Source organism: Salvelinus sp. IW2-2015, linkage group LG18 (assembly GCF_002910315.2).
Source record: "Salvelinus sp. IW2-2015 linkage group LG18, ASM291031v2, whole genome shotgun sequence".
Lineage (NCBI taxonomy): Eukaryota > Metazoa > Chordata > Actinopteri > Salmoniformes > Salmonidae > Salvelinus > Salvelinus sp. IW2-2015.
This window is the reverse complement of record NC_036858.1, coordinates 62,152,913-62,179,634: the sequence shown is the minus strand read 5'-3', so window position 1 is coordinate 62,179,634 and position 26,722 is coordinate 62,152,913. Positions and strand designations below refer to the sequence as shown.

Here is a 26,722-nt window from a genome sequence, read left to right as displayed (position 1 = left end):
CCTTTATCGCTTTGCATTGTGGGAATACAAATAGCAGCTCCTCCCCACGTGTCTCTGTGGAGCCAAGCAACGACATGGCAGCGCTCAGATAGCCACAGCTACTCACTTCTTTAAAGCTCGATCACATGAAGTATTTCAACATAGCAAGCCATTAACATACGTCAATGAAATAAACTGAGGGGAACGGTGAAGTGTGCAGGTGAGATCTAGCCCTTAACTATTATTGAAATACCGGGAAAACTCACAAAATCGAGGCCTGGCAAATGACTTCCAATTATATTTGATAGCTTGCAAGCTAGAGTTTCGAGTAAACGTTAGCCAACACAACCGGGTAAATTGCTAGCCAGTACTTAAGTAAACAGCCATATCTAAAGATTTAGCTGGTTAACCATAATTACTTAACGTTATAGATTTTTTTTTACGTGTTACCCTGGTTATTTTACGGATTAGTTTTGTTTTTAGCGTTGGTTTGGCTCAAACGGTTTGATCGAATAAGTAGCTCACCAACACAGCCGCTATGCTAAGTAGTTACCTATTAGTCGCCTCTAGCAGATGACTTGTCATGTTGTCAATGTAAATTAGCTAACTAATGTACGGTAGCTAGTTAATTTAGCGACCTTAAACTTACAATTAACTGCGAGGACTACTCACGATGATAAAATGTATTACTTGGTGCTGGGCTGTTAGATGAATGGTAACGTTAAGACGATCGATCTGAGGGAGGTGCTGTTTATTTTATTTTTAAACATTTTGTGCATATGTATTTCTTATAAACATATCCGTTTGTTGGCAATGTCAATTCATACACATTTTTTCAAAATACTTACTTTTATGTAAGCTAGTTGGACAGGCAAACGCCGCAGAGTACTAAACTGTAAAACCGARCAACTCGTAATATCATGTACGTTACTATCACAGATAGAACAAAGAGACAGATTTCACCGGATGTATAATTGTGAAGCATCCGCTTGGCGTTTCCATTCGCTACCAAATATGGGAGAAGATGGAACAACATGGGGTTTGACCGATGAAACATCTGATCTCTACAGTTTTCTATTCCCAAAACTATAATATGTTACGAACAGAGTGGACTTTACCCTTTGCCAAAGTTTTAAAAATGTGTTTAGGAGTACCAAGGCGAATTTAGTTATTGCACACGCTCACTTCAGAGTGGGCGTTCCTTAACATACATATGCAAATAGTGGTAGAACGCGCAAATAGGATCTTGCTAGCTCGTGCTTGGCTCTGCCCACCTTRCTTGGTCTGCCAACTATGACTCAAATTACCCATTTGAAACAACAGGCTGGGGTCTCTTGGCTTCGGTATAACAAATCTTTGGTAGTAGCTCTGCTGATCACATCTGCCAATCACGTTATCCGTATTTAAGGTAGTAGACAGAGATCTGCTTCAGACTAACTGTTATCAGTTAGTTAGATTACAACAAGAAAAATACTATTTAGTTATAGAAACGTGATTATATATTTAATTTTTTCCCACCTTTATTTAACCAGGTAGGCCAGTTGAGAGCAAGTTTTACATCTGCGACCTGGCCAAGATAAAGCAAAGAAGTGCGACAAAAACAACAGAGTTACACATGGGATAAACAAACGTACAGTCAATAACACAATTGAAAAATCTGTATACAGTGTGTGCAAATGTGGTAAGGCAATAATTAGGCCAATAGTGGTGAAGTAATAACAATTTAGCAATTAACACTGGCGTGATAGATGTGCAGATTAGGATGTGCAAGTAGAAATACTGGTGTGCAAAAGAGCAGAAAAACAAAAACGAGTATGGGGATAAGGTAGGTAGTTGGTTGGATGGGCTATTTACAGATGGGCTGTGTACAGCTGCAGCGATCGGTAAGCTGCTCAGATAGCTGATGCTTAAAGTTAGTGAGGGAGATATGTCTCCAACTTCAGTGTTTTTTGCAATTCGTTCCAGTCATTGGCAGCAGAGAACTGGAAGGAAAGGTGGCCAAAGGAAGTGTTGGCTTTGGGGATAACCAGTGAAATATACCTGCTGGAGCTCCTGCTATGGGTGGGTGTTGCTATGGTGACCAGTGAGCTAAGGCGGAGCTTTACCTAGCAAAGACTTACAGATGACCTGGAGCCAGTGGGTTTGGCGACGAATATGAAGCGAGGGCCAGCCAACGAGAGCATACAGGTCTCGTTGGTGGGTAGTATATGGGGCTTTGGTGACAAAACGGATGGCACTGTGATAGACTACATTCAGTTTGCTGAGTAGAGTGTTGGACATTGCCGAAGTCAAGGATCGGTAGGATAGTCAGTTTTACGTTTTACATGTCTGCAAACATTATTTTATTCATTCTTGTCTCGCACTTTTGTCTCACATGATCTATTCAGCTTCCCTGTGTCCTGCTCCCAGAGATCAAACAAGTGCTGTTCACCAAGCTTGGGCTGGTTCACTCGCATGTGAGAACCATCCTGCTGCAGTTTGAACTAGGCTTTCCGTCACTATATAGACATTGAGACCATGTATGCATTTCCCTGTTGTGTTTTGTTTGTGGGTTTAGTTTTAGACAGTCTAATGCATTTTAGAGTTGAAGAACTCCAACTACAGATACACGTGCTTGTTTGAGCATCTCAAAGACTAAATTCATTATTGAATCAGTTTAGCGGGTGACAGATTATTTTACTATTGTAACATGCAGTGGGGAGAATTCTATTGTTCCTGTCAGGAGCCCAGGCTTTTGAAATAGATCAGGAGTGTAAAACTCATTCCATGGAGGGCCTAGTATCTGCGTGTTTTTGTTTTCAATTAAGACCTAGACAACCAGGTGAGGGGAGTTCTTTACTAATTAGTGACCTTAATTCATCAAGGGAGGAGCGAAAACCCACAGACACTCAGCCCTCTGTGGAATGAGTTTGACATGTGCCATAGATGAGAGTTCTCGTCTCTGGACCACACACGGCTTAGATTTCATTCTGCTAAGGCACTTGTCACTCTCTACATCGGTCAGTTACATTGGTGACCAGGGGGATCCTTTCGATACGCCTATGGGGCCTGGGCACACACATGCTCCTGGAGAGAAAGGGTAATACTGCATGAGTTGATGACAGTTCGATGGTCTCCATCAGAAGTCCAGGCTTTTGGCGTAGATTGTAAAGTGCTCATTTCTGGACTGCAGTATTGTAAGATTGTGCCCCCCACGGCACTTGATATACACTGAGTGTACAAACATGAACACCTGCTCTTTCCATGACATAGACTGACCAGGTGAATCCAGTTGAAAGCTTATTGATGTCACTTGTTAAATCCACTTCAATCGGTGTAGATGAAGGGGAGGAGACAGTTTAAAGAAGGATTTTAAAGCCTTGAGACAATTGAGACATGGATTGTGTATGTGTGCCATTGAGGGTGAATGGGCAAGACAACAGATTTAAGTGCCTTTGAATGGGATATTGTAGTAGGTGACAAGCGCACCGGTTTGTGTGTCAAGAACTGCAACACTGCTGGGTTATCATGCTCAACAGTTTCCTGTGTGTATCAAGAATGTTCCACCACCTAAACGAMATCCAGCCAATTTGACAAAACTGTGGGAAGCGTTGGAGTCAACATGGGCCAGCTTTCGTCACCTTGTAGAGTCCATGCCCCAACAAATTGAGGCTATTCTGAGGGCAAAAGGGGTGCAACTCAATATTTGGTTCACTTTATTTAGATATTTCAAATACTGCCTGAGACACCTTTGTATTTGTCTTCGTACTCAATGAATAGTGAAACACTTTCTGATGGTTATTTGTTTGAATTCATATGCATGAAACGTACATTATGGAAAACCTGTCTCGCACTGTCATGATTAGTAGAATAATGAATGGATTGGCAAGACTTTGGCACTGACAACTTTTGGGTTAGTAGGAAAGTTAATAATTTAAACACTTAAATATACTCACATTTAACATTTAGTATTTCACGTTCATTTCTCAACAGTTTTTTCTATAATCTATATCTATATTCTCCGTACCTTATATCCCAGTGCATCCAACGTTATGCATGTCCACCATGGTATTGGAGAACTCATCTGGTTTAGAACACTCATCTTATTACAGAGCACTTTGTACAACTGTTTTTAGAGAAGATTATATTGCAAGGTATGCTATATGTGTAGGCTATGCCATCTGTATTGGCTAATATGCACATGACACACATCCCTTTCTATCTACATGCATTTATTTGGGTTTCTATGCAAAGTACAGTGTCTTCAGAAAGTAATCAGGCCCCTTGACCTTTTTCCACATTTTGTTACGTTTACAGCCTTATTCTAAAATGGATTAAATAAATACAAATCCTCAGCAATCTACACACAATACCCCATAATCACAAAGGCAAAAGTTTATTTATTTTTTGCAAATGTATTAAAAATTAACATACCTTATTTACATAAGTATTCAGATCCTTTGCTATGAAAATTGAGCTCAGGTGGATCCTGTTTCCATTGATCATCCTTGATGTTTCTATAACTTGATTGGAGTCCATGTGTGGTAAATTCAATTGATTGGACATGATTTGGAAAGGAACACACCTGTCTATATAAGGTCTCAGTTGACAGTGCAGGTCAGAGTAAAAACAAGCCATGAGGTCGAATGATTTGTCCGTAGAGCAGCGAGACATGATTGTGTCAAGGCACAGATCTGGGGAAGGGTAGCAAAACATTTTTGCAGCATTGAAGGTCCACAAGAACACATTGGCCTCCATCATTCTTAAATGGAAGAAGATTGGAACCACCATGACTCTTCCTAGAGCTGGCTGTTAGGCCAAACTGAGCAATCAGGGGAGAATGGCCTTGGTCAAGGAGGTGACCAAGAACCTGATGGTCACTTTGACAGAGCTCCAGAGTTCCTCTGGAGATGGGATAACCTTCTAGGAGAACAACCATCTCTGCAGCACTCTACCAGATCAGGCCTTTATGGTAAAGTGGCCAGACGGAAGCCACTCCTCAGTAAAAGGCACATGACAGCTCGCATGGAGTTTGCCAAAAGGCACCTAAAGACTCTGACCATGAGAAACAAGATTCTCTGGTCTGATGAAACCACGATTGAACCCTTTGGCCTGAATGCCAAGCGTCATGTCTGGAGGAAACCTGGCACCATCCCTACGGTGAAGCATGTTGGTGGCAGCATCGTGCTGTGGAGATGTTTTTCAGCGGCAGGGACTGGGAGACTAGTCAGGATCGAGGCAAAGAAGAACCAAGCAAAGTACAGAGAGATCCTTGATGAAAACATGCTCCAGAGCGTTCAGGACCGCAGACTGGGGTGAAGGTTCACCTTCCAACAGGACAACGACCCTAAGCATACAGCCAAGACAATGCAGGAGTGGCTTCAGGACAAGTCCATGCATGTCCTTGAGTGGCCCAGCCAGAGCCTGGACTTAAACCTGATCGAACATATCTGGAGAGACCTGAAAATAGCTGTGCAGCAATGCTCCTCATCCAACCTGACAGTGCTTGAGAGGATCTGCAGAGAAGAATGGGAGAAACTCCCCAAATACAGGTGTGMCAAGCTTGTAGCACAATACCCAAGAGGACTCTGATGCTGTARTCGCTGCCAACGGTGCTTCAACAAAGTACTGAGTAAAGGCTCTGAATACCTATGTAAATGTGATATTTCTGTTTTTTATTTTAAATACATTTGGTATAATTTATAAAAACCTGTTTTTGCTTTGTCATTACGAGGTAGTGTGTGTGTGTGGATTGATGGGGGGGGGGGGGACAATTGAATACATTTTAGATTGAGGCTGTAAGGTAACAAAATGTGGAAGAAGTCAAGGGGTCTGAATACTTTCTGAAGGAACTGTATATGATTGAATGTTTCTGTTTAGCCTGCCGGTACAGTGCATTCAGAAAGTATTCAGACCCCTTTTTCCAAATTCTGTTCTCAATGGATTAAATTTGTTTTTTTCTTTGTCAATCTACACACAATACCCTATAATGACAAAGCAAAAAAAGGTTTTTTACATAAGTATTCATAGGCCTGATTGGTTGAGTGCTGCTGAGGTTTCTAGAAGGTTTTCCAATGTCCACAGAGGAACTCAGGAGCTCTGTCAGTGCACCAGCCTGACCAAGATCCTTCTCCCCCGATTGCTCTAGGAGTCTTGGTGGTTCCAGACTGCTTCCATATAAGAATGATGGAGGCCACTGTGTTCTTCTGGGCCTTCAATGCTGCAGACATTTTTTTGGTACCCTTCCCCAGATCTTTGCCTCAACACAACCATGATTCAAAAATGTAATTTACTGGCTAATGAAACACATTGACATTTACAGTAGCCGGCTAGGCTAGTCAAACGGACTTTTTGCTAGCTTTCAATAAATTGGCTAAGTGGTCAAGACAATTTGTATTGCATGCTGCATATTTCAAGTGCACTCAAACAGATATTTATCTTATTTCAGTCTGGGAGCTAGCTATATCTGTTCCTCTTCATCAGACAGCAGCTTTCGTTTTCTGAAGAAGCTGTTTACGTTTTAGATTGAAGCAGGCCATTGGCTGCCTTCATCCCGGGGTGTATGTACAGGATTTCTGATTGGTTCCAAGTTTAGCTGTTCGGCAAATTTGCCTGAGCAGACAGTGTTAGAAATATACTTTTTATGTGCAAGAATTTAAGGTGCCAACAAATTGTATAGTCATCATAAGAATGTTTTACTGTCATATACCAAAAAATGTGCTCCTCCCTTGACGGGGTTCGATCAACTTCAAGTTTTTCAGCTTCGGCCCACCACTTATACACGTTACATCATTGCACAAGTGTTAGCTAGCAAGCTAGATGGCTAAAATAGCCATGTTGCTGATGTGATGTGTCTGTCTAACGAGCTCGATGGTACTGGAATGTCGGCGTTTTGAATGATGTATTGACTGCTAGCTAGATAGCCAGTGTCACTGTTTCTGGCTCACGTAACGTTAGCTATTAACAATTCCTTTAACGTTAGATTTACTTGCTGCCAAAATATGGTGACGTAATAGGACAGTATCACTCGGTCACTCACTCACATCAGACAATAGTCACAAGCAGAGTTATAAAAATGAGCTGTGTGTGTGGTCAAAAGACCAAATGGAGAATAATTGCTCAGAATTGGCCAACCTGGCTCAACACAGCCATAGTAATGAGTAGTGACACTGTATTACGTTGCTACTTAGGTTGTCGGTCACTCAGCATCACTGTTATCCTAGGTTGGCTCTCCGGAGGTCTCCTGCTGCTCTTCTGTGACATCTCCCCCAGCCCCCTCCCCTCACCATGGCCAGCGGGGAGGACGATGACCCCATCATACAAGAGGTGAGTGACCAGTTTCCCCAGCACTCCTGTTTACCAGTCTGTTTCTTCCCAAACCTAGGTTTTATTGTCTTGGTGAGAAAGAGAAAAGTGATGGAAAGAATATGAACCTAAGATTCCTCTCTCTTTCTGTGTCTTTTAGATTGATGTATACCTGGCCAAAAGCCTTGCGGACAAGCTCTATCTGTTCCAGGTAAGTTCTGCATCTACTCTGCAACAAGCTGTATGGATTTGATATGTTCCTGGTTAAGATTTTGTACAGCTATCTAATCTTCAGTTTGCTTGTTTTTTTTCTCCTTCATAGTATCCAGTACGCCCTTCCTCTATGACCTATGATGATATCACTCATCTGTCTGCCAAGATCAAGCCCAAGCAGCAGAAGGTGTGACGGGGCTCCCTTGTTTAAGAGATTTCCATCTCATATGGATATCCATCTCATTTGGACACACCTACTCATTCCAGTTGTTTTTCTTAATTTTGTACTATTTTCTACATTGTAGAATAATAGTGAAGACATCAACATTATAAAATAACACATGGAGTCATGTAGTTACCAAAAAAGTGTTAAACAAATCTAAATGTATTTTCTATTTTAGATTCTTCAAAGTAGCCACCCTTCTTCATGAGGTAGTCATTTCAATTAACAGGTGTGCCTTGTTAAAAGTTCATTTTCAATGCGTTTGAGCCAATCAGTTGTTGGTCCATATTATGGAAAGAACAGCTCAAATTATTATAAATTCTTATTTTTTTATTTAACCTTTTTATTTAACTAGGCAAGTCAGTTAAGAACAAATTCTTATTTACAATGACAGCCTACCGGGGAACAGTGGGACTTGTTCAGGGCCAGAACGACAGATTTTTACCTTGTCAGCTCGGGGATTCGATCCAGCAACCTTTCGGTTACTCCCAACGCTCTAACCACTAGGCTACCTGCCGCCCCAAATAAGCAAAGAGTAACGACAGTCCATCATTACTTTAAGACATGAAGGTCAGTCAATGAGGAAAATTTTAAGAACTTTGAACGTTTCTTGAAGTTCAGTCGCAAAAACCATCAAGCGCTATGATGAAACAGGCTCTCATGAGGACCGCCACAGGAAAGGAAGACCCAGAGTTACTTCTGCTGCAGAGGATAAGTTCATTAAGAGTTACTAGCCTCATAAATTGCAGCCCAAATAAATGCTTCAGAGTTCAAGTAACAGACGCATCTCAAGGAGGAAACTGCGGGAGAAACCACAACTAAAGGACACCAATAAGAAGACTTGCTTGGGCCATAAAACATGAGCAATGGACATCAGCCCGGGGGAAATCTTTCCTTTGGTCTGATGAGTCCAAATGTGAGATTTTTGGTTCCAACCACCGTGTCTTTGTGAGAAGCAGAGTAGGTGAACGTATGATTTCCGCGTGTGGTTCCCACCGGGAAGCATGGTGGAGGTGGTGTGATGGTGCTTTGCTGGTGACATTGTCAGTGATTTATTTAGAATTCAAGGCACACTTAACCAGCATGGCTACCACAGCATTCTTCAGCGATACGCTATCCCATCTGGTTTGTGCTTTGTGGGCCTATCATTTGTTTTTTAACAGGACAATGACCCAACACACCTCCAGGCTGTGTAAGGCTATTTGACCAAGAATGAGAGTGATGGAGTGCTGTATCAGATGACCTGGCCTCCACAATCACCTGACCTCAACCCAATTGAAATGGTTTGGGATGTGTTAGACCGCAGAGTGAAGGAAAAGCAGCCAACAATTGCTCAGCATATGTGGGAACTCCTTCAAGGCTGTTGGAAAAGCATTCCTCGTGAAGCTGGTTGAGAGAATGCCAAGAGTGTGTAAAGCTGTCATCAAGGCAAATGGTGGCTACTTACAAGAATCTAAAATCAAAATATATTTTGATTTGTTTAACACTTTTTTTGGTTACTATATGATTCCATGTGTTGTTTCATAGTTTGATGTCGTCACTATTATTGTACAATGTAGAAAATAGTAAAAAATAAAGAAAAACCCTTGAATTAGTAGGTGTGTCCAAACTTTTGACTGGTACTGTATGAAGGCCAAACCATATTATCCATCTTCCCTAGCCTGTCCTATTATTAAACAATATTCTCAGTTTATCATTTGTGTCTTTGTGTAGGTGGAGTTGGAGATAGCCATCAACACTCTGAGTCCTAACTACTGTCGAAGTAAAGGCGAGCAGATCGCCCTCAATGTGGACGGAACTACCTCAGAGGACTCCAACACCTACTCTGTGTGAGTGCACTACATACAGTGGTTGCTCCACTGAAAGTTTTGCGATTATGCTGTGGTACTTAGAGGTAATTTGTGGTTTAGTACGGTACCCTGCGTCACCACTTCATTGCTCCAGACCAGCACAAGGGGGAGTTAGAGCACTGATTATGCTTTGGGGTCCTACTGTGTCTCTAACTGACAATGAATGGGTGGCATAAACCTAAATAGAAACTGATAATTGTGCACAACTTCAGTATTACTTTCTAAAACTGTTGTTACACTAAGGTTTTTATTTTATTTTGTTAGGATTATTTTGCTCTTACTGTAGTACTGTAGACCACTCCCGTCCGGGCACGTTATACAGCACCTGAGTGGTGCAACGGTCTAAGACACTGCATAGCAGTGCAAGCTGTGTTGCTACAGATGCTGGTTCAATACCTGTGCCGGCCTCGACTGGGAGACCCATGAGATGACTAGGTTTTTGGTTTCTCTCCCTCTAAAAACAGAAATGAATCATTCTAAATAACAAACTGGCTTTATTTACAAATTAGTAGCAATGTCTCACCCCATGTTCAATAATGGACTTTTTCTCCCTCATTTTACGTTATTTGAAAACAAAATCATCTCCAAAATATATATTTTTTAACAAAGCGATTATTTATTATTAATTTATAATTATATAAAAGCCCCTTGGATATTCTCACAGATATATTATTAACCCTGTTATTAGCAGGACAATATATATTGGTCATGGCTCCCGAGTGGCGCACAAATGGGATTGCCTTGCAGTTCTCCAGCTGTATCCACGGAAAGTGCGCGAGGTTCAAGGGATGAGGGCAGGGGGCACGGGATGAGCCGCAGAGTCGCGCACAGAAGACAGACTTAKCCCATGGGGAACGGAGGAGGAGAGGTGGACCCCCGCCACACTGGGTAACACAGAGCAACACTATAAGGGGCGTTGCACTAATAATAGTGCTGACTAGAGTAACGTTCCTGCTGTTCTAGCAGGTAGCTGGTCAATAGACTTGCCAAGATGGAGGGTAGGAGGATAATTCTATTGTCAAATGTTTTTCTAAGTTAGGTTCTATGTAGTAGTAATAATAATAATATGTATCACATCCGACTGTGATTGGGAGTCCCATAGAGCGGTACATAATTGGCCCAGTGTTTCTCGCCCTCTAAAAACAGAAAAAAATGTTTTGGTCTTTATTCAGATTACTATCGCTCACTTGCGTTTTTTGGAAAACGAAGCAACCTCAAAAATATTTGGATCAAAATAAATAAGTCCCAACATTCTTTCTGATAGTCTTTAATAAATGCATGTTTTGGTTATCCTGACCTGGACACCATGTACAGTATTATAATAGCCTGTTATCGGCTAGTAGCAGGACAATGTACCTTTACCAACACCTCTCTGTATTTTGATACTTTGTGGATGGGGCCTCTCTTGCTACAAATACCCTTGCCGGCCGCCACTGGGAGACCCATGAGGCGGCTTTTGGTTTTAATTTAGAATCCTCCAATCCTCTATATGTAATTATGGTCGGAGAGTCACCGCATATTTTTCAATATACTGTAGGCCTACTGTAGGCGACATGAGTCTCGCTAGTGTTGTGTAATGTGCTGTTAAAAGTGGTGTAGGTCTTATTTATTTAAAGAGCATATTGAAGTTAGAAGCAATAGCCTACAACTATTTTCTCACCGTTTCGCGCTGCTCTGAGACAAGCATGGGGACGGGTCTTGATAAATCAATGAGATTTTTATTTTGACTGAATCTCCGTTTGGGTATTGGTTAGACTACAATTAGGGTGTGGAAATGTTATGCTCTTAGTGTAACCTTTATTTAACTAGGCAAGTCAGTTAAGAACAAATTCTTATTTACAAGGACAGCCTACTCCTTCCCCACCGCCAGGGAATTGAACCCCGGTCTCCCGTGTGCCCGCATGACACAGGGATCATTTAGCTCAATAGCCCAGCACTGTAGCCTACTCCCGACCGTCACGTTGTACAGCTCCATATTTTACGTTCCATCCTAACGGAAACCCAGAGGGTTTTTCTTGGAGTAGAAACACCATAATATTAATCAAATGAATTAAKCAAAATTTCTTAATCAGTCCCATATACTATGTATATAAATGTAAATCTCCTGCGGGCCAGATTGAATTGGCTCATATGCTGCCCACCCATGACTTTGTACACGTTGTGTTGGTTCATTTCTTAGTACTCGGTGTTAGTCTCATTTGTGTATGTCATCTGTCATATGCTGTGTCTGTGACATGCTGGTCATTGATCAATCTCCTTGCAGGAAGATGATGGACAAGCAGACGTTCACATCCATCCAGTCCACGACCAACACCTCCAGATACGCTGCTGCCATCTTCAGGAAAGGTAGCTGTGTTTCTGTACATTCATATCCATCAGCACTGTCATTGCTCTCCTGCGTGTGTTCATGTTAGTCTTGATATCTAAATGTTTGTCTCTGACTCGGTGTGATGTCACTGACGGGTGTTGATGATGTCATCAGGTGAGCTCCACATCACGCCGCTGCAGGGCATCCTCCAGATGCGACCCAGCTTCTCCTATCTGGACAAGGCTGACTGCAAACACAGAGAGCGGGAGGCTGCTAACGAGGGGGGAGACTCCTCTCAGGATGAGGCAGAGGAAGATGTCAAGGCCGTCACTGTAAGGAAACACACACAATAACAGTTCACACAATGGCTCTCTTAAATCAATTGTTGAGCTCTGTTTTCTTTGTCAGTATTGGGATGGTCAAATTAAACCTGTCTCTTTCCTTTAGGTGAGGTTTTCCCGTCCTGAGTCGGAGCAGGCTCGTCAGAGGCGTATCCAGTCGTACGACTTCCTTCAGAAGAAACAGGCAGAGGAATCTTGGGTCCACCTGCACTACCACGGCCTCAATGTAAGGAGGCGCTATCACACACTGTTTTATGTGACCTCTGTTCATCCAAGTCACAGCCAATCTCAACTCAACACCTACTTTGTGTGTGTGTGTTTAGGACGGGCGTTCGGACCACGAGAGGCAATACCTGTACTGCCAGGCTATGGGAGGTTCCGAGAACACAGAACTGGTGAAAACTCCAAAGTGAGTACTAACACGTAGTGTCCCTATTTGAAAGTGGCTTCTTTTGTTAAATTTTTGTGCCGTTATGGTTTTTTGAACTGTCAAGTTGCTTTTGTGTGTCATTCCTTCTCTCTCTTCCCTCCTGCTCCCTTTATTCATCCCTCTCTTTTCTCCTTCTCCCTTTATTCATCCCTCTCTTTTCTCCTGCTCCCTTTATTCATCCCTCTCTTTTCTCCTGCTCCCTTTATTCATCCCTCTCTCTTCTCTGCCTTTATTTCATTCCCCTCTTTTCCTGTCCCTTTATTCATCACCTCTCTCGTCTCCTGCTCCCTTTATTCACCCTCTCTCTTTCCTGCTTCCCTTATCATCCTTCTCTTCTTTCCTGCTCCCTTTATTCATCCCTCTCTCTTCTCCTGCTCCCTTTATTTCATCCCTCTCTCTTCTCCTGCTCCCTTTATTCATCCCTCTCTCTTCTCCTGCTCCCTTTATTCATCCCTCTCTCTTTCTCCTGCTCCCTTTATTCATCCCTCTCTCTCTCCTGCTCCCTTTATTCATCCCCCTCTCTTCCCTGTCCCTTTATCATCCCTCTCTTCCTGCTCCCTTTATCATCCCCCTCTCCTCTCTGCTCCCTTTTATTCATCCCTCTCCTCTCTCTTCTCCTGCTCCCTTTATTCATCCCTCCCTCTCTTCTCCTGCTCCCTTTATTCATCCCTCTCTTCTCCTGCTCCCTTTATTCATCCCTCTCTTCTCCTGCTCCCTTTATTCATCCCTTCTCTTCTCCTGCCTCCCTTTATTCATCCCTCTCTTCTCCTGCTCCCTTATTCATCCCTCTCTTCTCCTGCTCCCTTTATTCATCCCTCTCTTCTCCTGCTCCCTTTATCATTCCCTCTCTTCTCCTGCTCCCTTTATTCATCCCTCTCTTCTCCGCTCCCTTATTCATCCCTCTCTTCTCCTGCTCCCTTTATTCATCCCTCTCTTCTCCTGCTCCCTTTATTCATCCCTCTCTTCTCCTGCTCCCTTTATTCATCCCTCTCTTCTCCTGCTCCCTTTATTCATCCCTCTCTTCTCCTGCTCCCTTTATTCAATCCCTCTCTTTCTCCTGCTCCCTTTATTCACTCCCTCTCTTCTCCTGCGTCCCTTTAGGTCATCCCTCTCCCTCTCTTCTCCTGCTCCCTTTATTCATCCCTCTCCCTCTCTTCTCCTGCTCCCTTTATTCATCCCTCTCCCTCTCTTCTCCCTCAGGGAGTACCTGGCAATGCTCATGCCTCCTGTCGCAGAGGAGAAGATGTAAGTCAAACTTGCATGGTGTGTAATGTATTAAGCCATGTAACATTTCAGGTATGAAACTGATGAGTCCTTGGTGTGTGTGTGTGTCAGTGTGAGGCCCGTAGGTCCCAGTAACATGCTGTCCATGGCCCAGCTCCGGACGCTGCCGCTTGGTGACCAGATCAAGACCCTGATGAAGAACGGTACACTAACCTTACTTTTGCTCCAATAAATCTTTCTTTTCCCCAAGGGAAATGTTTTCAAATCAAATTTATTTGTCACATGTGCCGAATACAACTGGTGTAGACTTAACTGTGAAATTGTTGCTTACGAGCCCATGTTCTCCATCTTATTCTTTCCATCATTTCTCTCTTCCCCTCTAGTTAAGGTGATGCCGTTTGCCAACCTGATGGGTTTGCTGACCCCTGGGACAGACTCCACTGCAGTGCTGCGCTGCATCCAGCAGGTGGCGCTACTGGTGCAGGGCAACTGGGTGGTCAAAAGGTGAGACAAGCAGAGCAGGATTGTGGCGGACCAGGTTTACAGATCCAAATTAAATAGATCCAAAAAAGTCTTCCTTCTTCTGGTTTAATTATTCAAAATCTAAATGTGTGATTTCATGAACAAAGATTATGCTTGGATACTTAAAAAAAAAAAAAAAGTGAACTATTGTCCCAGAAATATTTCAGGTCATGTCCCTGAAAGCAGTTGAACTCTTTTGTTCCTTCAGTGACGTGCTGTATCCTAAGAACAGCTGTAGTGCCCACAGTGGTGTGCCTGCTGAGGTGCTGTGTCGAGGAAGAGACTTTGTGGTGAGTCACACTTTTTATACCCCTACCATATCTCCGAGCAGATCTTCCTGCACAGGTCCAAAGTACAATTGTGCATGTTCATTGACAAGAGGTTCAAATTTCAAGACTTCATGGTGAAATTTAAACGGGAATAGAAACATGTTTTGTGTAATAATGTGTGTGTTTTATGTTCTTGTTTCTCTTCTCAGATGTGGAGATTCACTCAGGATCGCTCGGTGATGAGGAAGGAGATTGCAGCCATCATCAAGGTAATCATCAACTGTTTAAACAGTTCACTGCACCAGGAGGTGCTACTGAAGCCACCTGCAGTGTCTCACACCTGGCCAAAGATGCCCAATTCAAATACCACTTTATTTAAAGTATATGGTGTAACACACTTCACAAGTGTTCCTATAAGTCAATCAATCAAATTATTTATAAAGCCCTTACATCAGCTGATGTTTCAAAGTGCTGTACAGAAACCCAGCCTAAAACCCCAAACAGCAAGCAATGTAGGTGTAGAAGCACGGTGGCTAGGAAAAACTCCCTAGAAAGGCCAGAACCTAGGAAGAAACCTAGAGAGGAACCAGGCTATGAGGGGTGGCCAGTCCTCTTCTGGCTGTGCCGGGTGGAGATTATAACAGAACATGGCCAAAATGTTCATAGATGACCAGCAGGGTCAAATAATAATAATCACAGTGGTTGTCAAGGGTGCAACAGGTCAGCACCTCAGGACTAAATGTCAGTTGGCTTTTCATAGCCAATCATTCAGAGTATCTCTACTGCTCCTGCTGTATCGAGAGAGTTGAAAACAGCAGGTCTGGAACAGGTAGCACGTCCGGTGAACAGGTCAGGGTTCCATAGCCACAGGCAGAACAGTTGAAACTGGAGCAGCAGCATGGCCAGGTGGACTGGGGACAGCAAGGAGTCATTAGGCCAGGTAGTCCTGAGGCATGGTCCTAGGGCTCAGGTCCTCCGAGAGAGAAAGAATCGAGAGAGAGAGAGAAAGAATTAGAGAGCATACTTAAATTCACACAGGACACCGGATAAGACGGGAGAAATACTCCAGATATAACAAACTGACACTAGCCCCCCGAGAYAACCTACTGCAGCATAAATACTGGAGGGTGAGACAGGAGGGGTCGGGAGACACTGTGGCCCCACACCACTAGTGGGATATCTTCAACCACCAATTTACCATCCTGAGACAAGGCCGAGTATAGCCCACAAAGATCTCCGCCACGGCACAACCCAAGGGGGGTGCCAACCCGGACAGGAAGATCATGTCAGTGACTCAACCCACTCAAGTTTAAGTTTGTTCCTCCCCTCAGTAACAGTTACCCCCAGAGGGTGTTACTAAACATCTGTCCCCCCCAATAAGTTACCTCCAGAGCAGTTGAAGCTGGTGGGAGGAGCTATAGGCGGATGGGCTCATTGTAATGGCTGGAATGGAATTATGGAACGGTATCAAACAAATGGAAACCACATGTTTGACTTTGTTCCATTTATTCCACTCCACCGTTACAATGAGACTCTCCTCCTATAGCTCCTCACACCAGCCTCCTCTGCTCCAGAGGGTGTTGCTAACTATTTGTCCTCCGTTATTTCCAGCTCCCCCCGGAGGACGTGAAGGACTTCCTGGAACATATGGCGGTGCCTCGTATCAACCGTGGCTGGGAGTTCCTGTTGCCAAGCGACGGCGCCTTCATCAAGAAGCACCCTGACGTGGCCCAGCGGCAGCACATGCTGTGGATGGGGATACAGAGCAAGTAAGACATGACATACGCAAACACACACATTATCACTCACTGTTTCCCTTGGTAAGGTAACATGGACAGAGATTGTTGATTTTATGTTTCATGTTTTGTTTGCAGATTGGAGAAGGTCTTCAACTTTTCTAAGGATGACCTGGTATCCAAAAAGGACCTAGAAACAGGTGTGTGTGCTTATAGCAGCGTAATGTGTTTTATAATTGTCTCTAGCTGAAAACTGTTTCTCTGTCCGTTACAGAAACTGTGCACGTGAGTGGCGAGCAGCGGCTGAAGGCTGCCCATGAACGTGCACGGCATAACCAGCCCTCTCTTGAGAAGGACCTGAGCGCTCGTCGACAGGGTGGCGCCGGGGGGAGTGGCGGAACTGGGGTTCGGGTCAAAGAAGAACCCGTCAGTGAAGACGAACCCATGGACTCGTGCTCATCCGTGCACCCTAATGGTTTGGGTAACGGTTACCCCTCATCCTCCGCTACCTGCCCCGCCTCGAACCCTCGTAACGGGCACGGCGGGACCCCCACTCCCTCACCGTCCCCTGAGCTGAGGGACTTTGTGTGGAACACGTTCAGGAAGCAGCACGTGCTGACGCTGAGCGAAGTCAAGAGGCTGTTCAATCTCCACCTGGCCTCCCTGCCTCCCGGACACAGCCTGTTCCACTCCATCTCAGACCGCCTGCTACAGGATACTATACTGATGAGCCAATGCAAACAGATACTGGTGCCTGTGAGTATTAGACCCTATCCCTGCTGCATGACTACCACCCCACCAGGGCTACCTCAGGTTTTGGGTTTTGAAACTGGCATTAGATGGGGATAGGGGGTTGGGGTCAGTTCCCCTGAAAAACAGACAACCCCCTGTGGTACTGGAGAATTTCAGTTAAAGATCGGCCCAGTCTTCCACCCGGTGAGTAAGTCTGGATATCCAGAGATAAAGATCCTCTCCTTGGACTAAAGAGATCAGCTTTTGGCTCCCGGCCAGATTAAACTCAGCCTGCCCGGGTTCTCTTCTCCGCTGCAATGATGGTCTCTTGCTTGCCTCAGGAGTGCAGCTATCACATGTCCTAAACAGAACAACAAACTAACGGTGGTTTTGGTGTGTGATCTATCCCTGTAGCAGCACACCGGCTTTACTCCTGAGGGTAGTAGGTAGGAAGTAGAGTGAAAGCAGTGAGGCGATGGAGGGTTGGCCTTCTCAGGTTCAGCTCTCTGAATAGAGCCTGATGGCTGTGTGATTGTAGAATCTAACTGTTCAATTTTATTACACCCCACCAGCCTACACTGTACCTTAGGGGAAGCCTACATTTTCCTAATGAGGTGTGGCTCTTTAAACGTTGCTCTCATGGTTGTCTTAATGCCATAGTACGCATCAGAGAAGTAGTTGAATTTACATTGTTAGCATTAATACCCATGACACTGTTACCTATTGTATTCAGGTCTGAGACACTGCTACCTATTGTATTCAGGTCTGAGACACTGCTACTTATTGTGTGGATAAGGAGCTAGTCTCCTCCCTTTGAGTATCAAATCCCCCCTTTTAACCTGGCTTAGGTTCTTATCCCCCTTGCGCTCCTCGGGATGTTGTAGGATTTAGATCCTGGAAGGAGGAATGAGGTAGGGAGGTATGGGGAGGGGTTGGATGGAGGAAACTGTCCACTGTTAAATAGCTTCTATTATTGGCTGAGAGCACAAAGCCTATTACCGTTCCAGGAGGAGTTMACCATTAAGCCCTGTGTAGAATTTGCCTGTACACACACATCTAGGATCAGATCCCACTCCCCAAATACTGACTAAACAATAGTCAGATGAACGCAAAACTGACTTTGGATCAGCTTCGAGGGGCAACTTTATCCTATCCCAGCAGAGGTTAATGCTTTCTGGGAGTGGAGAGGGTTGAATCAGGGATTTGCTTAATGGTCTTGGGATGGATTAGAGATCCTGTTACATTTTACATGTTGGTCATTTAGCAGATGCTCTTATCAAGAGTGACTTAGTCATCTTCTTAACACAGCATGCCTGTTTTGTTGATTGGGAATAACTTAATCCAAAGTGTAGTTTCTTGTAATATAAGGTATCCCGTGTCTGTAAAGCCCAGTGCTATAAGACTCGGGTCACTGCAGTGGTTTCACTCCTGTCCCCTCTCCTGCAGTTTCATCAGTTGTCTTTCTCCATGTATTTTCATCGGTTTGGTCTCTTTTTCCCTGTAGTTTCCAGCCCAGAGCACGGCAGCTGCGGATGAGCAGAAGGTGTTTGTTGTGTGGGAGACAGGAGAGACCTTCGACAAGGTAACAACACCTGGGTCAGGGTTCTTCTTCTAGTCAAGTCTGTAATAATTTTGTTTTCCTTTTCACTCATCATTCCACATGCCCACTGCACCCACTGGATGTAACCTGTGTTTTGAAGTCATGCAGAAATACTCTGATCACAAGTCTGCATGTCTTGGCCTGTACAGTGGCTTGTGAAAGTATTCACCCCCCTTGGCATTTTTCCTATTTTGTTGCCTTACAACCTGGAATAAAAATATTTTTTTKGGGGGGGTTGTATCATTTGATTTACACAACATGCCTACCACTTTGAAGATGCAAAATATTTTTTTATTGTGAAACAAACAAGAAATAAGACCAAAAAACTGACCTTGTTCGCATAACTATTCACCCCCCAAGTCAATACTTTGTAGAGCCACCTTCTGCAGCAGTTACAGCTGTAAGTCTCTTGGGGTATATCTCTATATATCTCGCACATCTAGCCATTGGGATTTTTGCCCATTCTTCAAAGCAAAACTGCTCCAGGTCCTTCAAGTTGGATGGGTTCCGCTGGTATACAGCAATCTTTAAGTCATATCACAGATTCTCAACTGGATTGAGGTCTGGGCTTTGACTAGGCCATTCCAAGACATTTAAATGTTTCCCCTTAAACCACACGAGTGTTGCTTTAGCAGTATGCTTAGGGTCATTGTACTGCTGGAAGGTGAACCTCTGTCCTAGTCTCAAATCTCTKGRAGACTAACAGGTTTCCCTCAAGAATATCCCTGTATTTAGCGCCATCCATCATTCCTTCAATTCTGAACAGTTTCCCAGTCCTTGCCGATGGAAAAACAGCCCCACAGCATGATGCTGCCACTACCATGCTTCATTGTGGGGATGATGTTCTCTGGGTGACGAGAGGTGTTGGGTTTGCGCCAGACATAGCATTTTCCTTGATGGCCAAAAAACTAAATTGTAGTCTCATCTGACCAGAGTACCTTCTTCCATATGTTTGGGGAGTCTCCCACATGCCTTTTGGCGAACACCATACGTGTTTGCTTATTTTTTTCTTTAAGCAATGGCTTTTTTCTGGCCACTCTAACGTAAAGCCCAGCTCTGGAGTGTACGGCTTCGTGGTTCAATGGACAGATACTCCAATCTCCGCTTTATAGCTTTGCAGCTCCTTCAGGGTTGTCTTTGGTCTCTTAAATGTTTTGTTTGTTGCATTTTCCAATTAAGAACATTCAAAACAAAAATGAAAAGATATTAGTGACAGTAACAGATGAGCATAATATTTTTTTTATTTTTATTATATATACAAAAATACAAAAGTCCTCTTTTTTTTTTAAATTTATTAAACGAAAAATGAGACATTGGATCATATCTTTGGTCTCTTTGTTGTCTCTCTGATTAATGCCCTCCTTGCCTTGTCTGTGAGTTTTGGTGGGCAGCCCTCTCTTGGCAGGTTTGTTGTGGTGCCATATTCTTTCCATTTTTTTATAATGGATTTAACGGTGCTCCGTGGGATGTTTAAAAKKTTCTGATATTTTTTTATAACCCAACCCTGATCTGTACTTCTCCACAACTTTGTCCTTGACCTGTTTGGAGAGCTCCTTGGTATTCATGGTGTCGCTTGCTTAGTTGTGTTGTAGACTCTGGGGCCTTTCAGAACAGGTGTGTATATTTAGAGATCATGTGACACTTAGATTGCACACAGGTGGACTTTATTTAACTAATTATGTGACTTCTGAAGGTAATTGGTTGCACCAGATCTTATTTAGGGGATTCATAGCAAAGGGGGTGAATACATATATTCACACACCACTTTTGTTTTTAATTATGACTCTTTTTTTTTTTAAACAAGTAATTCTTTTCATTTCACTTAACCAATTTGGACTATTTTGTGTATGTCCGTTACATGAAATCCAAATAAAAATCAATTTAAATTACAGGTTGTAATGCAACAAAATGGGCTCCCGAGTGGCACAGTGGTCTAAGACACTGCATCCCAGTGCAAGAAGCATCACTGCAGTACCTGATTCGAATCCAGGCTGTATCACATCCGGCCGTGATTGGGAGTCCCATAGGGTGGCGCACAATTGGCCCAGCGTCATCCGGGTTTGGCCGGGGTAGGCGGTCATTGTAAATAAGAATTTGCTCTTAACTGACTTGCCTAGTTAAATAAAGGTTCATATTTATTTTTGTACATTTTTTTTTAAATATAAAAATAAATAGGAAAAACGCCAAGGGGATGAATACTTTTGCAAGGCACTGTATGCCCTCCCTTACTTAGTTTCAGAAATGTGGATGTGTTTGAGCTCCCTTTTCGTTTTTCTGCCTYTACATTTTAAAAGATCTTCATTATTGTTGTCATCCCCCCCAGCACCGTCAGGTCCTGTATGAGATCTTCATGAAGAACTACCGGGTAAGGAGGAACGTGATCCAGACCAGGCTGACGCAGGAGCTGGGAGACCAGACTACCAAGGCCGACATGGACCGCCTGCTCAAGGTACGACTTGCCTCAGAACAAAGTGTAGAACAGACTGCTGAACAGTATCTAGAACTGGCTTTAGAATGGGCTGTTAACCTCTAGGTAACGTCCCACCTCATCAACAGCCAGTGATACTGCAGGGTGCCATATTCAAAACAACAGAAATCCCATAATTTAAATTCCTCAAACATACAAGTATTTTACACTATTTTAAAGCTACACTTGTTGTAAATCCAGCCAAAGTGTCCGATTTCAAAAAGGTTCTACGACGAAAGCACACCAAACGATTATGTAAGGTATGAGCCAAGTCACAGAAAAAGACAGCCATGTTTCCAGCTAAAGAGAGCATTTACAAAAAGCAGAAATAGAGATAAAATGAATCACTAACCTTTGATAATCTTCATCAGATGACACTCATAGGACTTCATGTTACACAATACATGTATTTTATGTTCGGTAAAGTTCATATTTATATCCAAAAATCAGAGTTTAGGCAAGACGCTACTGTATCAATTGGCAAAAAGCCTGAAAATGCATAGCGCCACATTAAAATGAATGACTATGAAAATCACTATAAAATCAAACTTTCATTAAATCACACATGAAAGATATCAAATTAAAGCTACACTGGTTGTGAATCCAGCCAACATGTCAGAATTCAAATAGGCTTTTCAGCGAAAGCATACGATGCTATTATCTGAGCATAGCACCATTGTAAACAAAAGAGAAAACATTTCAACCCTGCAGGAGCGACACAAAACGCAGAATAAAAATATAATTCATGCCTTTGACGAGCTTCTGTTGTTGGCACTCCAATATGTCCCATAAACATCACAAATGGTCCTTTTGTTCGATTAATTCCGTCGATATATGTCCAAAATGTCCATTTATTTGGCGCGTTTGATCCAGAAAAACACCGGTTCCAACTTGCTCAAACATGACGACAAAATATATCAAAGGTTACCTTTAAACTTTGCCAAAAAATGTCCTACTACTTATGTAATACAACGTTTGGTATTTTTTAACGTTAATAATTGATACAATTGAAGACGGGATGATATGTGTTCAATACAGGATTAAAACTATATGTAGTATGCCTTCTGTTTGATTGAAACGCATGTCTAGGACACCAGGAGTGCCTTGACTTCAAGATGGCCGTATTTCTTCATTACATAAAGGAATAACCTCAACCTATTTCTCACGACTGTTGACATCCAGTGGAAGCCGTAGGAACTGCAAGCAAGTTGCTTAGAAATCTGGTGTCCCAATGAAAACTCATTGAAAAGACAGTGACCTCAAAAAAAGAAATCAGAATGGTTTGTCCTCGGGGTTTCGCCTGCTACTTAAGTTCTGTTATAGTCACAGACATGATTCAAACAGTTTTAGAAACTTCAGAGTGTTTTCTATCCAAATCTACTAATAATATGCATATCTTATCTCCTGGCAATGAGTAACTGGCAGTTGAATTTGGGTATGTTTTTCATCCAAACGTGAAAATGCTGCCCCCTACCCTAGAGAAGTTAACCAACTTTAGAATAGGTTCTGGAACCATCTTCAGAACCGGTTCTGGAATCTGCTCTAGAGCTGGCATTGAGTAGCTGAGTGGGCTGTAGGAACACCATTTAGAACTGTCTGAAGAATCAGATGTGGTAATGTTAAACTGTCTGTTTGGTCCTGTCTATTTAGGAGTGCTGTGTGAGCTTAGGTGGGATGTGGTACCTCAAGGGTACCCAACAGTCCTGACAACATTGAGGACACGCCCCTGTGGCCGCCACCACCCAACCAAACCCACTCCCCCAGAGCTTAGTGGGAGAGCTCTGTACGGGGAGGCAGGGCAGTCAGACACACGAACCAATCGCAACCCTCCTGCCCCCAGCTCTCAGGACCTGGATTGGAGGACTGAGACGTCCATCTGCTCCTGTCAGAACATAATGCTTGTTATTGCAGCTGAATAAGACACTTGAGCATGGTCCAAATGGAGGCGGCCTGGTGGACAGAAGACCTTCCATATTCACAAGGGCTGGAGCAGGAGCACAGATGTCTGTGTATTCGAGTGAGACAATACTGAAAAACTAGATTTACAATGCTATTATTTCCCAATCTGTACTTTAGTAGCCCAAGAACAGCTCATTGTGCTCTAGCCCAGAACAGGTCAACTTGATTCAACTAATGTGGGTGGGCTGGTTAAGGTCTGAGCACAAATGTGCAGTCCTGGAGGTACTCGAAGAATGGATTAGGGAACACTACTATGCCATTGAGAACTAGACTATATTTTGAATTCATAAAGTGATGCTTTATTTTGTTTTTGAATTAACTTTATTTTACCAGACTGAGGGTAGTCTAAGGAGTTCAGTTCAGTCCTGTAGTTTTATCCTGACGGTGGCCTTTGGGGAAAAAAGAAACACATTTGAGTCATTTTACCATTCAGTTTAAGGCCTTAACTAGGGTAGCACATTGCTAGTTTGAGTTTAGTTTTTTCTATTCTTGTTMCTCTTTTCTTGACTTTCATTCAGGGAGAAGGGAGGAATGATAACTTTGGTTTGATATTCACTCCACGCACTGTCACTGATAAAGGCCATACAGAGCGATCAGCACAGCGATCAATCAATAGCTGGATCAACCTATATAGCAACAGGCACTTTAAACTACTGTTGTGAGTGAACTAAAAGCARGAGTTTGCTTACAGGAGTGAATTGATGTTGAAGTGATCGCAATCATTTAAAACCAAACTGTTTTGACCTGAGTTTTTTTGTGCAAATCCTTGAAACTTAACCCAAAGTTTTACCATAAGGTGGAGGTGAATTTTACTTTCACACATTTATTTTATATTTGATACAGTTGAAAACTAGACAGTCAGGGCGGGTAAGGCCTGTTTCGAGTTGCAGAGAAGCACATGGAAGTGGAACTCATGGAAAATGTGAATTAAAAACTATTGAGAATGATTGGTTTGCGGTTATTGAATGTCTGGGAGATGAATTAAATTTAAGTTTTGTTGAATTCAAAGGATGCTAATACAACAAAAGTTCAAATATTGTTGGACATAGTTTTAGGCTGTGGAATGTTGTCCCACTCTTCAATGGCTGTGCGAAGTTGCTGGATATTCCAGGAATTGTGTACAGATCCTTGCGACATGGGGCCGTGCATTATCATGCTGAAACATGAGGTGATGGTGGCGGATGAATGGCACGACAATGGTCCTCAGGATCTCGTCACGGTATCTCTGAATTAAAATTGTGTTCATTGTCCGTAGCTTATGCCTGCCCATACCATAACCCCACCGCTACCATGSGGCACTCTGTTCACAATATTTACATCAGCTAACTGCTCGCCCACATGAAGCCATCTGCCCAGTACAGTTAAAACCGGGATTCATCGGTGAAGAGCACACTTCTCCAGCGTGCCATCGAAGGTGAGTATATGCCCACTGAAGTAGGTTACGACACCGAACTGCAGTCAGGTCAAGCCCCTGGTGAGGATGACAAGCACGCAGATGAGCTTCCCTGATGTTTTTTGACAGTTTCTGCAGAAATGTTTTGGTTGTGCAAACCCACAGTTTCATAATTTGTCCGGGTGGTTGGTCTCAGACGATCTCGCAGGTGAAGAAGCCGGATGTGGAGGTCCTGGGCTGGCGTGGTTACGTAGTGTGCGGTTGTGAGGCCGGTTGTACGTACTGCCAAATTCTCTACAACGAAATTGGAAGCGGCTTATGGTAAAGAAATTAACATTAAATTCTATGGCAACAGCTCTGGCAGACATTCCTACAGTCAGCATGCCAATTGCACACTTCTTACATCTGTGGCKTGTGACAAAACTGCACATTTTAGTGTGGCCTTTCATTGTCCCCAGCGCAAGGTGCACCTGTGTAATGATCATGCTGTTTAATCCGCTTCTTGACATCACACACCTGTCCGGTGGATGGATTATCTTGGCAAAGGAGAAATGCTCACTAACAGAAATGTGTGCACAAAATGAGAAAAATATGGAATCTTATTTCAGCTCATGAAACATGGGACCAACAATTTACATGTTCTGTTTATATTTTTGTTCAGTGTAGTATAATAAAAAGTAGGAGCTGGCACATACATAGTCAGCACCTCCACACAAAATAATTTTCTCTTAACGGTGAATAAACTAAGCTACAAAAACAGTCGCACACTCCACATATAACCTCCCAGTAATTGATTGGGTAAAATAATGAGAGCAGTTCAGTCTCCAGGACTTGGCATTGCRTCCTTGCCAGTTGTCATCAAACTTGTCTTTTCTATTGATTCCTTTGTATGCCACTCCTATACGACCCATTCCCCATTCCAGTTTGCCTCCCAGTAGCATCTCCCAAACAAACCCTCTCTACACAGCACTTGTTTTGAGTGGTCAAATCTTTCAGGATGGTTAGGATATGGCTTCTCCTCCCTCACCCTTGTCACCTTTCTGTTCCCTTCAGACAGCAAGAGCAGTCTGTGTGCTGTATTCGGCTCCAGTGTGAGCTCACAGTGAACTGATTGAAAATATGAAACTGGTTTAGGGAAAAAAACACCATTCGCAGAACGTCTATCAGTTTTTTCCCACTCAACCCTGCACTGAATGTTAACTCGAATATGTATCGTTTTCCACAGGAGAAAAAAAATAGCCTTGTAAAATATGTTAGTTTTCTGATATTCAACCAAATTGGTTCTCAGTTTGTACTATTGTTTTGCTGACTTCACAGCCATATTGTCCACATCAGTCATGAGTTACATTTCCTAAGCCTGAAGTTGAGCCTGCTCTCTTCAGCAATGTCCATTCTGTTGAAAAACAGACAATGATTTATTGGCACATGCAACCGGTAGGGGAAATATACACTGCTCAAAAAAATAAAGGGAACACTTAAACAACACAATGTAACTCTAAGTCAATCACACTTCTATGAAATCAAACTGTCCACTTAGGAAGCAACACTGATTGACAAATTGCACATGCTGTTGTGCAAATGGAATAGACAAAAGGTGGAAATTATAGGCAATTAGCAAGCCACCCCCAATAAAGGAGTGRTTCTGCAGGTGGTGWYCACAGACCACTTCTCAGTTCCTATGCTTCCTGGCTGATGTTTTGGTCACTTTTGAATGCTGGCGGTGCTYTCACTCTAGTGGTAACATGAGACGGAGTCTACAACCCACACAAGTGGCTCAGGTAGTGCAGCTCATCCAGGATGGCACATCAATGCGAGCTGTGGCAAGAAGGTTTGCTGTGTCTGTCAGCGTAGTGTCCAGAGCATGGAGGCGCTACCAGGAGACAGGCCAGTACATCAGGAGACGTGGAGGAGGCCGTAGGAGGCCAACAACCCAGCAGCAGGACTGATCAACTGCACTCCTGTGTAAGTCGGTCAAAGTTTTGTGTCCAAATGATGATTTTCTAAGCTTACTGGATAAGGATCTCTGTTGGACCAGTGGACTTTTGTCGCCATTCTTGAAAGTGAGAAACACATACAAAGCAGCAAGCAACTCCTGGATGCTCAAATACACAAAGCAGTACACCTTCCCCTGGTACAGTCCAGACTCCTCTCTGAAGATCTGTGTGCACAATCCTGAGTAGATTGATGCTTCT

The 26,722-nt window shown here is 43.3% G+C and overlaps 1 protein-coding gene and 1 long non-coding RNA gene across 4 annotated transcripts; one reads left to right on the top strand and one right to left on the bottom strand.

Moving 5' to 3' along the window:
- The first annotated feature begins 2 nt into the window (after positions 1 to 2).
- Positions 3 to 24,084, top strand: polr3e (polymerase (RNA) III (DNA directed) polypeptide E). Of its 3 annotated transcripts, none has more exons than XM_024007965.2 (20): positions 8 to 199; positions 7,182 to 7,284; positions 7,424 to 7,474; positions 7,586 to 7,663; positions 9,413 to 9,528; positions 11,813 to 11,895; positions 12,032 to 12,189; positions 12,305 to 12,424; positions 12,522 to 12,607; positions 13,829 to 13,873; positions 13,964 to 14,055; positions 14,236 to 14,356; positions 14,583 to 14,664; positions 14,853 to 14,912; positions 16,255 to 16,412; positions 16,518 to 16,579; positions 16,654 to 17,135; positions 18,616 to 18,693; positions 21,035 to 21,160; positions 22,829 to 24,084. In XM_024007965.2, exons 2-20 carry the CDS (start codon positions 7,246 to 7,248, stop codon positions 22,883 to 22,885), a joined length of 2,094 nt encoding a protein of 697 aa, XP_023863733.1. In that variant the 5' UTR covers positions 8 to 199; positions 7,182 to 7,245; the 3' UTR covers positions 22,886 to 24,084. The 3 variants fall into 3 exon arrangements, with proteins under 3 accessions (XP_070304734.1, XP_023863733.1, XP_023863734.1); XM_024007966.2 differs by having other exon boundaries at positions 7,149 to 7,284; XM_070448633.1 differs by lacking the exons at positions 21,035 to 21,160; positions 22,829 to 24,084 and adding an exon at positions 20,604 to 20,772 and having other exon boundaries at positions 3 to 199.
- Positions 23,604 to 25,969, bottom strand: LOC139029175 (uncharacterized). The gene is made up of 2 exons (XR_011481464.1): positions 25,877 to 25,969; positions 23,604 to 25,637 (listed from the first exon to the last, which is right to left on the bottom strand). It is a non-coding gene; the product is annotated as an uncharacterized lncRNA (long non-coding RNA).
- Positions 25,970 to 26,722: the final 753 nt, after the last annotated feature.

Bases quoted from the DNA above. Each gene is read 5' to 3' on its own strand.
- polr3e (XM_024007965.2), top strand. From the start codon at position 7,246: ATGGCCAGCGGGGAGGACGATGACCCCATCATACAAGAG. The intron at 9,529-11,812 runs GTGAGTGCACTA...ATCTCCTTGCAG, and splicing joins GACTCCAACACCTACTCTGT to GAAGATGATGGACAAGCAGA. The intron at 14,357-14,582 runs GTGAGACAAGCA...TTGTTCCTTCAG, and splicing joins GGCAACTGGGTGGTCAAAAG to TGACGTGCTGTATCCTAAGA.